General features: G+C 39.8%; 1 protein-coding gene across 5 annotated transcripts in view; it reads left to right on the top strand.

Annotated features, from left to right (window-relative positions):
- The window catches only part of RABGAP1L (RAB GTPase activating protein 1 like), a 560,046-nt gene that overhangs the window by 81,452 nt on the left and 462,824 nt on the right, over window positions 1-15,770 (top strand). For all 5 annotated transcript variants that reach the window (XM_077824229.1, XM_077824232.1, XM_077824228.1 and 2 more), the window contains 4 exons: window positions 6,225-6,392; window positions 10,263-10,455; window positions 11,123-11,333; window positions 15,316-15,490. In XM_077824229.1, the coding sequence (XP_077680355.1) occupies window positions 6,258-6,392; window positions 10,263-10,455; window positions 11,123-11,333; window positions 15,316-15,490 (714 nt within the window). In that variant the 5' untranslated portion in view covers window positions 6,225-6,257. Of the gene's footprint in view, window positions 1-6,224; window positions 6,393-10,262; window positions 10,456-11,122; window positions 11,334-15,315; window positions 15,491-15,770 lie in introns of those variants that run through there.

The raw sequence follows: 15,770 nt of genomic DNA on the forward strand, positions 1-15,770 counted from the left end.
GACCCATGCGCCCCAAAGCTGCAGACTTAACCGAAAACAGCTTAATAAGTGCTCCTGTCTCCAGCACCCAGGCACCCAGCTCCCAATGGGATCAAAACCCCAAATGAATCCGTTTTACTCTGTATAAAGCTTATACAGGGTAAACTCATAAATTGTCCGCCCTGTATAACACTGATAGAGATGCACAGCTGTTTCCTCCCCCAGGTATTAATACTTGCTCAGGATTAATTAATAAGAAAAAGTGATTTTATTAAATATAAAAAGTCGTATTTAAGTGGTTCCAAGTAATAACAGACAGAACAAAGTAAGTTACCAAGGAAAATAAACCAAAAAGCCTAATACATTAAAAAAATGATAAAATCTCACCCTCAGAGATGTTCCAATGAGTTTTCCTAGTCTGGGCCCAATCCTTTCCCCAGTACAGTTCTTGTTAGCTCCAGCTCAGGTGGTAAATAGGGGATTTCTCATGACTGGAACCCACTTTGTTCTGTTCCACCCCCTTATATAGCTTTGGCAAAAAGCAGGAATCTTGTCTCTCTGGGTCCCCACCCTTCCTCCTAAATGGAAAAGCACCAGGTTTAAGATGGATTCCAGTCCTAGGTGACATGGTGACATGTCCTGTGAGACCCCAAGCCTTCATTCTTCCTGGTCTGACTCACAGGAAGGCTTGCAAGTAAACAGTGCAATTTACAACCAATTGTTCTAGTTGATGGGAGCCAGCAAAATTCCAAACCACCATTTATGGCCTACACTTTGCATAATTACAATAGGACCGCAGAGTTATATTTCATATTTCTAGCTTCAGATACAAGAATGATACTTCACACAAATAGGATGACCACACTCAGTAGATTATAAGCTTTGTAGTGATATCTTACAAGAGACCTTTTGCAAGAAGCATATTCCAGTTACATTATATGAAAATATGCTAATGAGTATGAATAAAGTCATATGGAGTGCAACGTCACAGGATGATTGCTAGATGTCCATGTCATAGCCAGCTCCTCTTCTTCAGAAGTTAAGATTTGACCCTGGTACCATGTATTGAGAATAGTTGCAAGAAAATGAGCTGGAGATAGTGCTTGTCCCATTCATTTTTTTAATGCTTCTAACTTAACTCTGTCATTGCAGGTTTCTCTTTTAAAGATCTCACTCGGTTCCTTCCAAATTTCAACAGCGTCAGCAATAAAACAGCTATTTCCCTGCATTTTGTTCAAGGCTACAGAAATAGGTTTCAGGGTACTCGGCATGTGTTCAACATTTGTCTTAAGCCCAATGTTGAGAACTTTGGCTGTGACAGTGCCATCTATTTGTTCACAAACTGTCATCAGATTAGGCCAGTTCTTGATACAGTGCTCAAAACAGTCCACTACCGAGTTCCATCGCATGTCTTGTGGGAGTTAGCTTGGTTCCTTCCACTTTTTTCAGAACAGCTGCTGTAAAGTGGTTGTTACGGAAGTATTTTGCAATTTCAACCACATTAGCTTTTATTTCTGGAACACTGAAGTCTTTGATTAGGAGGTGCATCAAATGAGCACTGCAACCGTATGTTATTAGCTTGGGACTCTCTTCTAAATAATTTCTTCTAATCTTGGATACATTTGCAGCATTGTCTGTGACCAAGCTGCGCAGTAGACATTTGAGTTTTTTTTTAGCTTTTACTGCTACTTCTTGTAAGTATTCTGCTGTGTGTGCGTTTCCTGATGTATCAATTGTTTCTGTAAGGAAGACATTGCCTTCTTCTGTTGTCACACAAGCACGTACCACAGGATCATCGTGGACACTGCTCCACCCATCAAGACTGAGGTTAACAATTTTACCCTCTAGACCTTTTGCACACTGCTCAATTTCTGTTTCATACACTTTATCCAGCAATTTGCCTGCGACATCTGCTCTGTTGGGTGGACTGTATCCTGGTCTTAATGACTGAACCATGTTTATGAAATGTGAGTTCTCAATCATACGGAAAGGAGAGTTTGTTGCATAAACAAACGGGGCAATTTTTTCATCAGTTACCTCTTTTTGTAATCTGCTGGTTCTTACCACAAACTTATCTATGGTTGTTTCTGGATGATGGAGTTGTTTTTCTTTTTGCTACAGGGGATATACTGTGGCTATGTGACATACATGATGTGACTGAAACACTATCATTGGCAGATAACTCTGAAACTATAGAAAATGATGGTGAACTTGAAGGTGGATAGTCTTCAGAATCCTGTATGTTGAGGATGGATTCTCCTAAACAAAATAAGTCAGTGCAGTTATTTCATTATTACCACCATACTGCTCATTTAGTATTACTCATTGCATTGACTGACAGTACTACTTTAAAGGTGAAATTGTAAAAGGAAGATCTGCCTATTTCAGCTATTTATTTTTGATCACAACTGTATTTAAAATGATAGTACCATAGAGTAACTACTATATTTTTTGCTCAAACATGAGAATTCAAGAATAATCCAGAAGCAAATCAGGCAGTCCTTAAGAAAGAAGTATGAAATAAAAAAGTTTACCAACCTGAAGATCCTGTATGTTCAGACATGTTCCTTTCATTATCTTCAACACAGCTTCCTCCTGAGAAGGAACACTTCTCATGATGTTGTTTCATTCGGGCAACCAGTCCTTGCATTTCTTTGTTGCACTGTTTGCATTTTGCACGCATGCCTGTCTTACCCACACGTAGAGGAACTTCATTAAAATATTTTCAAACTGGGTCTCTTTTATGGCCTGCTGCCTCTAGTGAGAGAATGGTATAGTTGATCTCAAATCAATGAAGGCTACCCTCAGAAAGACCTCAAGACTTCTGGAATATGCTGCTTAAACAGTTTCACTTTTGTTACTACTGCCTGACCCTCCCTTCTCACATTTATCTCCAGACTACTTCTCCTTGTCCAGATCTAATCTTCCCTAAATCATTGAACTTTTTGAAACTTTGCACTTTTAGAGAGAGGTAAGGGATTGACTCAGTGTAGAGAAATTTGCAGAGAGACAATAAGGTTGTAGGTAGTTAGTTACATTTTTGCTGTTAACAAGCATTTTGCATTTTATCTCTGGAGACACAAATCCACAGTTTGAGGAGTGCAAAACTAAGCATCTCCGATGGTGTCTTCTGGACTTAGCCCTGAGTCTCATTGGATAGATAGAAAGATTAACCTAAATAATCTATACAGAAGCCCCTGAGACCCCATACCATTGCTTCCCTAATCCATGATCTATTGGAACTCATTTACAAAACTGTTCTTAAACATTACATGAACACATTGTCCCATACTATAGAATTAGAATTTATAATCCCTATTCCATGATGGGATACCTTTGAGCTATAATGTATCTTTATCTTTAGATTAGTTTTTTCCTCAAAAAGCATTTTATCAAAAAAATCCAATTTAAATAAAAAAAAAATCTGATTTTTTTAAATTTGTTTTTTGAAAAATCACTGCCTTTTAGTCACCCTGTCAGTTGAACACAATGTTTTATTGATATATTTAACATTTTAAAGCAAGTTTGAAGCCTACCAGTGCAATTAATCATTATAATAAAATTAATATAATTGCAGTTTGTATTTGTCTGCCTTCGAATGTAATCTACAGCTTTGGTGCATACAGTACGGAACTGCACATTACCATGAAATGTTGTCCTTGCCAAACTCAGTGACATGGTTTTAGGGGTGATTTTTTGGCATCTTCTCATAACTTTAATTTCTCACGTCTGGAGGCTGAAGTGAAATTGGAAATGCATTAAAACAGGAATCCCTATAATACTGTTGAAGAAACCTCTATACCCAAGAAGCAGTTTATTGGAGTATGTTTAGCTATGTAAATTTTAAAGTGCATTCAAAAATCAACTACAAGAGGTGGAGGTTGTGCACATTGAGTAAGTGACACTGGTATTTTCAGTAAAATTTAGTTAACAGTTAATATATGTTTTTATTTTTTCACAAAGGTAAAAACTAAAGATTCTGTGCAAAAATGTAAATTCCATGTTTTCCTGTGGCAAATGGATTTCTAGGATCCCTGTTGATCAGTATTACCTCATTTCTTGTGCTCCTCTGCCCTTTTTCGACCTGTTGTCTCTTCTACTTAGATTGCAAGTTCTGTGGGGAAGGAGTGTCTCTTTGTTTTGTTGTTTTGTACAGCACCTGGTACAGCAGGACTGGGGCTCCTACATTGTACCTGAATACAAATAACAAATAACATTGAAGTTAATCAAATAGAAAGGCTGTCTAGGAAAACAATCTTGCAGAATAACACTATTTCTTGAGGAGACAGGTTGTTTTTACTGGACATTTTTGTTCAAGAAAGACTTGATTTGCTGGTAGAATTCAGATTACTTAATAATCGGCAAAATAATCCTCTTATAGTATAGTCCTGTTATCTCCCCCTCCCCTCCCCCCCCACCCCCAGCATTTCCCTTCACCAAGCGTATGCAAAAATTCACTCAGTGGAGTTTCACTATAATGAAATGAGGCCTACTTGGAAAAATATCCTCCCGCCTGCCCGCCAAATATGTTTGGAGTAGTGGTAGGGCCTCTTCTTACTCCCTATAGCTTTGGGGCCTTTATCAGCAGTGTTTGCATAGGGCCCTTTTCAAAAGCTCAATCTCCTCCTTAAGGGAGCAGCATCAATAATATTGAGAGGCATACTTATGGTTCCTCACCATACTGGGGGTCGTGGCAATTTCTCCTCCCAGGTTTCAGCCAAGCCTTGTCTACATTAAAATATTTTGTCTTGCAGCAATGGTGCAACTATGGGTGCTAGCAACAGTAGGAGTTCTAATGTAGACAGGGTTTGAGCATATTTGTCATGGTGACTAATTGCTGCATTCTAAGAAAAGGGCAATGAAATTTTATTCTAAAGTGAATCTTCAGTGAAAATCAGAGCAGTTCAAATCCCCTGAAGTGCGTTGAAGCACTTTCACCCCACTTCATTATAACAGGAATTTCTCTATAACAGAGTAATATAGTAAGTGAGCTCCAAGCACTTATATAGCATGTTAAATTTTCAAAGCATTGTACAGACATTAATTGTTGTAGTTTTTGTAATAATCACATCATTGCACTTTCCTCCCTGTTGTCTTTATTCTCATGCATTTCCAATGTGGTGCTGGAAGGGATTATTACTTGGCCATTAAGTGAGAGAACATTTTTACAGAGATTTTTAAACTCTGGAACAAAGTTTATTGCAACACTGAATCTCTCAACTAGGCTTGGGTGGAGCTCACATTACATCATTCGTCTGAAAATATTTCTTAAATATGTGAGTGTTTTTGAAATGGTGAGATGATGTCTGAAAGAGCACAGGTACAGTTAAAACTTTAACCCCAGCTGGTAATCTCTACCACAGTAGTTCCAACCACAGGACAGTGGCTTTACTGGAAGCACTGCCTTCTGACAAGAGTATACTGTATAAAATCTGTATAAATCAGTCCCTGGATAGAATGGAGTTCTGCAGTGATTCCAAGATTTCTGTTTATGACGTCTGCAAGCCTAGAGGAGGTCAAATTTTCAAGGTCATATTTATGTTCTTGAACTTTGCTGGAGTTACATGTGTCGACATGGGCACAATGAAGCCACCATTCTTTAGGGAAGAGCCAAAGACTTGTTTTGGCTCTAGAGCAGGGGTTCTCAAACTGGGGGTCGGTACCACTCGGGTTTGTGAGGTTATTACGTCGCAAGCTGTCAGCCTCCACCCCAAACCCCACTTTACATTTATAATGGTGTTAAATATATTAAAAATTGTTTTTAATTTATAAAAGGGGTGGTCATGCTCATAAGCTTGCTATGTGAAAGGGGTCACCAGTACAAAAGTTTGAGAACCCCTGCTCTAGAGCCCCCATGGAGCATGCCAAACAATTTTATTTTGTGGTTGGGACTTTGAAATAATGAAAATGACAATTCAGAATGGAGTGTTTTAATCCCTTCTCCTTTTTAATTAGTATATTTTTAGATTGTTTTTCACCTTCCCTTTAAATGGTCAGGAAGGGAAGGAAAATGAATGTCTCTTATAGGGTCTTGCTATCTAAAATCATGGTTTGGAAGGCCAAAAATAAAAACTCTTTTTGAGTTCCCATTAACCATTATGTTTATATAATTTAAAATATTCTGTTCTTTTTGTTAGGCACTATTTTTCTTCTGCAACTGCTATTAAATATATTTATCAATTAGAAAAGGATAGCTGCGTACAGTTTCAGAGCTGACTCAGTGTTTGTACATTTTTTTTTATTAGGTTGGTGCAGCAGGAGGGGATTGCAGTCCTGAAATGGAAGTCCGGTCCTCATTTGATAAATTTAGTCAATCATCTGAATCTGTGTCCACATTAAACAGTGAAGAATTTGTCTTGGTTCATCAGCAACCTGAGGATCCCTGTGCAAAAGATGAGAAACCTCAACTAAAAGTACACTTTTTTTTCTTAAATGCGTAGTAAGACTCTCTTGCGCCAAAAGATTGTGATTTATATTACAATTTATTTAAGTTAATTGACTTTGGTGTTTGTGCAGATTCTTAAAATCCTTTACTTTTGTTCTTGCTGTATATATTTGCAAAATGAACAGACCTGAGTGAGCAAATCTGTTTGTCTAATGAAGGTTTCAGTCCAGTCACTTATGTAATAACTTGAAGTGTCAAGACTTAGCCATCTGTGCATCCTTCTGATTTATACAGTCAACAAAAGAAACCAGTTATTCTTATAAATTTAAAAACTTCAGATTGGGAGATAGGAAACAATGTGGCTTTATGATTGAGAACACTGTTTCGCTGTTTGTATATAAGATCAGGATTAAGCTATATGTGTATAGACTGCACTGACTTTTGCATTATTGATCTGCCGTCCTTAGCATTGTCTATACCAGCGTTTCTTAACATGGGGGACATGACCTGTAGGGGTCACGAGATGGGTTTAGGGAGGTCACAAGTGCAAGGCCAGCATTAGGGGTTGGCAAGCAGGGAAATTGCCTGGGGCCCCATAAAGCTAAATTACATGCTCGAGTCCCGCGTAGCAGGGCTCCAGCATGTAACTTAGCTTCATGGGGCCTCCTGAAGTGTTGAGTCCTGGGCAGTTGCCCTGCTTGCCACCCTCTAATGCTGGTTCTGAGTATTATTCATAATTTACTTAATTAGATTTAAGGTAGGGGTTTGCAATTTTTCAAGTCTTACTGGGGGAGGAGGGTCATGATTTTTTTTTTTTAAGTTCAGGTTGAGAAACACTGGTATACATTAAGGACTCTTTTTCTAAAAACTTCCTACTGTGGATAACATTGGAACACTTAATACAGGCAAGACTCCTGCAACTGGAGCCACTTTTAATACCACGTCAGACTTTCTCTAAGCGTTTTTGGCTGATAGTGTTACAGATGGTTCTGGCTGTGGGACTTTGCCTCATAAGGGTTTCCAACATGGTGAACTTTGGTGCAGGAAGAGCTGTTGGCACAGGTGGGAAATTTTTAGAAAATGACCCAACTTCCACTGCTGACGTGCTTATAACTACACTATACTTTCAGCCTCGTTTCTGTCCCTAAGCTCTCTGCCCAGACAGGTTTTTCTCTTCAGCCCAGCTTTTCCCTTTAATTTAGCAGCAGTTTTGGTAGGGAGAGGGGTTTTGTCAAAGGTTGAAGGGAAGCTTGACACTTCCTTAACTCAGTGGGTTTCTGCAGTGCTAGAAGTGGTTAGAACACTAAGATCAAAGGAGGTGCTCTCAGCTCCATGTGTTTGTACATACAGTAGCCTTGGAGGCCGGAGCTGGGATTTCAAGATTTTCACCAGTTTTCTGATGCTCTGCATTAGCCAAGTCCCAATCCAATGATTTAGGTTGTCTGCTCTGTAGGATGAAGTTGAGCTGCTGGATCATATTTACTGCACCTTAAATATTGCAAACCTGGCCACCCAACTCAAAACCATCCTTAAGATAAAATGATGGGGAGAGGGCAAAACTGCCTTGCTAATTCCACAATATCTAAGGAAATAGTGGCCTGATAGTATTTGAAGATGTGTGGCAGGCAGCTGATTGAAGATCATACCATCAGGACGGTCCAGGCACGTACCAGAAGAACTCCTTAATTTCAGCCACAGGAACTGGTGCACCTGCAACTGTCTCTTGAACAAATCTGAAACACTGCTTTTAAGAAACCACGCACAGCCAGGAGAGCCCCTTGTTCTAAGGTCTTGGCATCTAGTTTTGCAAGTACTCACCAAATCCATTAAACAGTGGTTTGCTGGGTGGTTGGGTGTAGGTTTTTAAAAATTCATTAAAATTTAATTTAAATTTTAAAAAACATTTATATTTACTTTAAGGTACCTCTTCGATGAGATTTAGAATTTGTTTCCTGGGAAAAACACAACCTTCCATTTGAGTCAGTGTTCCCTTGCCCTCTTTCTACCCCAAGCCAGCTCAGACCATGAGAAGCACTGAAATGTGTTGGATGTGGTCAAGGATGTGAAGTTTTACTTGCATAAAACAAAGCCCTGGGGAAAGACTGATGCAAATTTGTCTTTATATGGAGGATCTAAAAAAGTGAATAGTTAAGTCTACTATTGCAAGATAGTCCTGTAACTTGTAGGCGATCGGTTATACAAGAAGTCTCCTTCCGTTTGAGTGAGTGCACATGCTTGCAGGTGCATGACTGCTTCATGGGCTCAGCAACACAGAGAACCTTTGAGAAGATGTGTTGGGTTTCAGTGCACTCGGTTTTCAGTGCTCTGTTTACTAGGCCAGGGGTTCTCAAACTTCACTGCACCATGACCTCCTTCTGATGACAAAAATTACAGCCTGACCTCAGGAGTGGGGACCGAAGCCTGAGCCTGCCCAAGCCCTGTCACCCTGGGTGAGTGGGCCAAAGCCTGAGCACCACCACCCCAGGTGGGTGGGGGCAGGGACAAAGCCAAAGCTCAAGGGCTTCAGCTCCAGGCAGGGGACCTGCAACCTGAGCCCTGCCGCCCTTGGGCTTCAGCCTTGGGCCCCAGCAGGTGTAAGCCAGACCTGGAGACCCCATTAACATGGGGATGTGACCCACCTTGGTGTCCCCACCCAAGTTTGAGAACTGCTGTACTAGGCCTTAGAAGATAAAAACTCATCCAATGCAGCTATCAGATACTGAAAGACTTAAGTTTTTCTTTCCCTTCGATTTGATGGATGTCTTTTTACTGTTTGCCGTTTCCTACTTGTCTCATGGGGGCAGCAGCTGTTTATATGGGAGAAACGTAAAAGTTCTACTTTTACCTTACTGTAATTTTATCAGCTTTAAGCTTCTAGTGCATTGTCAGAAACCACTCCCTTATAAGAGCTTATTTGAATGTGAATTATTCTTCACTTTAGCAGGCAAGTAACTGACAGATGCGGGCGGGGTGGGGAAGCTCATTAGGAATATTATTCTCTTCATCCAAAATCTGTGACAAGATTGAAAACTTGTCAATACTTGACTGACAGAGCACTGTGCTTCCATTCAAAGAAGAGAAAATTATGGTGAGGAACTTAATTTTAAATTATCTTTCAGTGTGGCTCAAAGTTGAACTGTGCTGAGGAGATGGCAGATATGAAAATGTCTCTCCCAGGTAGTTGTCTCAACTGACTAGATGTGTTTTGTTATGATTAGGTAGTTTCCCTTTTTTTCTGTATACAGAAACTGAATTGAACAATGTTTTTACTATTGTCTGAACACCTGGAGAGAGCTCTGTTTCTAATTCTCAGTTACATTTTAAAAAATAAAGATAAATGAAAATAGAATAAGGAACAAAACCTCCAAATTAATTTTGCCATTCATTACAGATGTATATTAAAAATGTGGGGAGAAGGATATACCTAATTACACTTTTATTTTTGTGTATGCCTTTTAATATACTATCTGAGTATAGCACACATTCATGACTCATGGATGCCATTTTAATACAATACAAAGTACCTGGAGAGGTGAAATCTGTACTGCATATAGTCAAAGATTTGAGGATATATAAATTGTCATTACCTGAGCAGTTATACTGGATGCTGCATTGTAATACTGGATGTTGGAACCTTTGGTAGTCAGATATATTCTTCCATTGTACACATTTTATTTGTTGGTTTAATGAACACAGATGAGCCTTGGGTGCATTCATGGCTTTAGCCACATGAGTAACATGGATATCTGGTATAATTAGCTGAAGAAGTGTTTGGCAAAATGTCTTCTTTAAAAAAGTAAAACAAATTTGAAAATATTTTTCAAATATTTGTGTAATAACTCTTAAGGTAAAAGTAGCAGACAATTTGTGAGTCTTCTGTGTCTTGTCCTTTGTACAGATATTTTCAAATGGAGATGAACAGCTGGAGGAAGCCATGGAAGAGATACTGAGAGATTCTGAAAAAGGCCAAATAAGTTATACTACTGACTGTGAAGACTCCAATGATGCTTGCAGACGGTCAGCTGAAGATGTGTCAGCCAGTCAGACAAAGCAACCTTCTTTACATCTAATTCTGGACCCTTCCAATACAGGTACTGGTTAAGATATTTTGGGTATGTACTGAAGTTATGGGATGAAACTGAGCAAAGGAAAAATTGAGGTAAGTCTGACTGTGCAGAGGTCTGATACTAGTCCCAAGAATCCCCAGACTGGGGGAGGGGAAACTTGGGGAGAACGTTTCTGAGATTCTGGGCTTCTCTGGCCTCCCTCAAGCCTTCCTCTCTTACTCCTGTCTGTCTTTTAACTGTCCTCAACTGACTAGTTGCATTACCTTGCTAATTGCTCAATATCCAGTCATTAACCAGTTATCTCCTCCATATGGCCCATGTGGGGATGCTTGCAGAATGCTCAGATTGATGAATCAACCTTAGGCTACTCACACTCATTCAGCAAGCAATACCTGTAGTCAGTAGGGAGAGATTGACACTAAATATGGAGATGTTCTTAAAATGTCTTTTTGGTAACCTGACTACATTTATTACTGCAAAAGCTTCACAAATATGAAATGGCCATAATTCAGAATAACTGCCCTTCCAGGTCTATGTGATCATTGTCTAGGGTAATGCTTCAGGGAGCTTGTTCAGATACAGTGATAGTTTCTTTTAGGTTTACAAATGTAGGCTTGCAGCTTTTAACTTGCACTAATTTAATGCAATGGCTGAGAGTTTTATTGTTAATATTTATTTTCTTCATTTTCAGAAATCTCGGCACCTAGACCCTCTTCCCCTAATGAACTCCTAGAAGAGGACAGTGTATTATTTAACAAACTGATGTATCTAGGTTCTATGAAGATTTCTGCTCCTCGTAATGAGTCAGAAGCTCTACGTGCTATGGAAGCTTTGAGGTCCTCATGCCAGTCCTCTTTTCCTGTGACTCTCTATGTTCCGAATGTCCCAGAAGGCTCTGTAAGGTGAACTACAATGGTACTTCATTATTTACGCAGACACACAGGCCTGGTCTACACTGGGGCGGAGGGAAGGATCGATCTAAGTTACACAACTTCAGCTATGTGAATAATGTAGCTGAAGTCGACGTACTTAGACCTACTCGCTGTGGTGTCTTCACCGTGGTGAGTCGACTACTGCCGCTCCCCAGTTGACTCTGCCTGTGCCTCTCATGGCGGTGGAGTACAGGAGTCGACGGGAGAGCACTCGCGGGGGGCGGGAGAGGGGTTTGATTTATTCCGTCTAGACTAGACGTGATAAATCGACTCCCGTCGGATCGATCGCTGCCAGCCGATCCAGTGGGTAGTATGGACATACCCAAAGAGTTCAGATTCTGACCTGGATTGCAAACACTGGGCTTCCAGTGAAGTTGAACTGCGTAGGTCTATCCAAAAGCATAATTTATCACAAACTCTGTTTGCTGAGGAAATGATAAAATGAATAAAAATCAAGGATATTTAAACGAATAAGTAAAACATCCAGTGAGAAAAATGCACAAGTTGAACTTAGAATCTTGAACCCTTTAATATTAAACTAGTTTTATTGTATGATGATGGTAGGACTCAATCACATAAATTCAATCTCCCTGATGTATTGTATGAGACAAAATCTCTACCTTCTGTTAATTTGCATTGGAATTTAAAATATTCTAGATTGTGTTTAACAGATCACACTGTATAATGAGAAATATTCAGCCTGTCCTTACAGAATAAACATACCTAATGCTGAAATCAGTGAAGATCACATTTGAGAAGTTCTTGAGCATGCTTTATTTCTATAACCAAAACCATGCTCACATTATTAGCATTTTCCTATATACAGGGTTTGTAATTGTAGACTCTATAAAGGTCTTGCAAGCAGTTAGCTTTACAGTAATATTCCCCAAAAGTCCTATATGCTCACTAAATGGAGTATTTTTGAAGACAGAAAAAGTAATGTGTGTTTGCAAAAAGACAGCTGTGAAGATTCTATTGCTGACCATTGTGAAGGGCTATAAGTAGTGCCATTCTTTCAGGTTGTAATTTCAATCTATGCCAATAACCTTTTAAGAGGGTATTCATACAGTTACAGTGAGATCTTGGTACTGTGTCCCAAATTTAGAACTGAAGTACGTAGGCACAGCTCCCATTGATTTAAATGATCATTTTATCTACTTTATATTGCTTTTATAGATGTTGTGCTTGAGCTTAATTCTGTAAATACAGTATATATATTAGTGTATGTCGTAGGTCCTGTTTCATAAAATGAAGATCCTTGACGTTTTTTCCATAATGAAATTCTATGCATTAGACAAGTTTGCCTCCTTTGGAAAAGACCCACCTTTTTGTTAGTTTTCCCTTACTGACTCTGCTTTTCATCGTTAGTGTAGTTAGTTTCCCTGGCACCCGTTTCTTAAAGCAAAAACAAATAAAATTACCTTCATTAAATAGGTTCCGAATGAGCATAGTCTTTTTTGGTAATCTGGTTTTCCTGCACAATAAAATATTTATTGTTACGATTCTTGGTGGAAACCACAAGGTGGCGCCTTGGAAATGCTTCCAGGCTAATATATAATTGGAAATGATGTGACTTTGCTAAAGCATCAGACTTGCAGGTGTCATGCGAGGGAGAAATCAAGGGAAATGGAGAGAAAGAGGGTTCACTTCTAACAGAAAAAATATACACATCATTGGTATGTGTGTATTTTGTGGATCTGTGAATGCTTTGACCCACTTCATGAAAAACTTAGATACCTATTTTTCTGTTTAAATAAAAATGGTGTATTAATGCAATGCATATTGTTGCAGATTATGTAAAAGGTGACTTTTCTGAGTTAGGGAATAAAGTATTAGTTTAAATACACATTGAGATAGAAAATTATGTTAGGAAGGTTTGAGGCATTAGCATTGCCTAGTGCAGGGGTGGCCAACCTGAGCCTGAGAAGGAGCCAGAATTTACCAATATACATTGCCAAAGAGCCACAGTAATACATCAGCAGCCCCCCATCAGCTCTTCTTCCCCCTGCTCCCAGCACCTCCCACCCCCCGGCAGTCCTCCCGATCAGCTGTTTTGTGGCATGCAGGAGGCTCAGGGTGGGGGGAAGGAACGAGGGCATGGCAGGCTCGGGAGGAAGTGGGAAGGGGTGGAGTGGGGGCAGGGCTGTGGCAGAGCCGGGGGTTGAGCAGTGAGCACCCCCCGGCACATTGGAAAGTTGGCGCCTGTAGCTCCAGCCCTGGAGTCGGTGCCTAGACAAGGAGCCGCATATTAATTTCTGAAGAGCCACATGTGGCTCTGGAGCCACCGGTTGGCCACCCCGGCCTAGTGTTTGGAGAAATTCAATTTATAAGATATATAGAAATCATTTGGAGTAGCATACCTGCAGCGTTGGTAACTTTTGCCAAATTCTAGAAAGGAAGCCTTTCACATATTCCAGCTAAAGTTAATTTCAAGTGATTTAATTCCGAACACCTTTGAATATGGGTACTTTCTACTAGCCCTTGATTTACTTTTAGGAAGGAGCTGGTGCTTGGGCATGAAATGACAGGGGGAAGTATCTCCAGTTTCTTCAGGGCACTTCCAAGACCTTCCTTGGGCAGAGACAGTTTGTATATCTTCTTTTTCTTTATGAAATGCAGGAGCTGGAGTTGCCTTGAGGTTTATTACTTTTGGCTGGATTTTTTCCTATTGATGGTTGTCAGGAGGTAGTATGCCCCGATTTTATCCAAAAATAAAATATCAGGCCCTTAAAATAGCTTGCAGGACAGGGTAAAGGAAATCTTGATGAGAAGTTGACCTCAAATGGGGTCGTGTGCCTTTTATTAATATTTTTAGACAAGATATTAAGGTCAGTTTTCACCATTATTTGACATTTTAGCAGTATACAGCATAACAGCGTACATTTCAGACTACTAATAACTTCTCAGACAGGGAGTTTACAGAATCTCTCTTTGCTGAGTTTCTGGGCATGTATGTATACAAAGTGCATTTTCACAATTTCTGTGGTTCCTAGTTAACCAGACCCTTTGATTCTGGTGATTAACTGCAGAGCAGTGATTTTTATGAGGAATACTGCTCCGATATAATTTAGAGTATTATATGCTTCCTATTTTATTTTGATATAAATTGTATTGAAACAAATGTAGTTGAAACTGAACATTTTTATTGCTTACATTTCTTACATTGAGTCAGCAGTGTGCCCTTGTTGCCAAGAAGGCCAATGGCATTTTGGGATGTATAAGTAGGGGCATAGCGAGCAGATCGAGGGACGTGATCGTCCCCCTCTATTCGACATTGGTGAGGCCTCATCTGGAGTACTGTGTCCAGTTTTGGGCCCCACACTACAAGAAGGATGTGGATAAATTGGAGAGAGTCCAGCGAAGGGCAACAAAAATGATTAGGGGTCTGGAACACATGACTTATGAGGAGAGGCTGAGGGAACTGGGATTGTTTAGTCTGCAGAAGAGAAGAATGAGGGGGGATTTGATAGCTGCTTTCAACTATCTGAGAGGTAGTTCCAGAGAGGATGGTTCTAGACCATTCTCAGTGGTGGAAGAGGACAGGACAAGGAGTAATGGTCTCAAGTTGCAGTGGGGGAGGTTTAGGTTGGATATTAGGAAAAACTTTTTCACTAGGAGGGTGGTGAAACACTGGAATGCGTTGCCTAGGGAGGTGGTGGAATCTTCTTCCTTAGAAGTTTTTAAGGTCAGGCTTGACAAAGCCTTGGCTGGGATGATTTAATTGGGGATTGGTCCTGCTTTTGAGCAGGGGGTTGGACTAGATGACCTCCTGAGGTCCCTTCCAACCCTGATATTCTATGATTCTAATTGTATTATAATGTTGGGTGCTTGCATTGAATAGTAGTGATACTTTGCATAATAGCTCATTCACTTACAGAAAGAAGCTGGTGGATATCTTTATTTGGTTCCAGTTTATTTGAGTGACTTCACGTTTGTCACTTCCCCCCTGCAGAATAATAGACCAAACCAGCAATATGGAGATAGCCTCTTTCCCAATCTATAAGATATTGTTCTGTGCACGTGGACAAAATGGAACTGCAGAGAGTGACTGCTTTGCATTTACTGAAAGCTACTGTGGAACAGAGGAGTTCCAGATTCATGTTTTCTCCTGTGAGATTAAAGAGGCAGTAAGTATAAAATACTACCACATGACTTGTTACCAAGCGTAATAAAGGTATTTTCTATGATTGTTCCCAGTCTTTAAATATCTGCTGTCACATACTATCATGTAAAATAAACCTCAGTATTTTGGCATGTGTGCAGTAGATTTCACAAGATGTGCAGCTATGTGTTCTTGAATATTAAAATAATTTAGGAAGTTACTTTAATGCCTTTTACCAAAGTGTTTATCTTGCAGTGGGTCTTGCCCAAACATAGTCCTAGTTTACAATTTATTGCACTATGATG

Source organism: Eretmochelys imbricata, chromosome 8, assembly GCF_965152235.1.
Source record: "Eretmochelys imbricata isolate rEreImb1 chromosome 8, rEreImb1.hap1, whole genome shotgun sequence".
NCBI lineage: Eukaryota > Metazoa > Chordata > Testudines > Cheloniidae > Eretmochelys > Eretmochelys imbricata.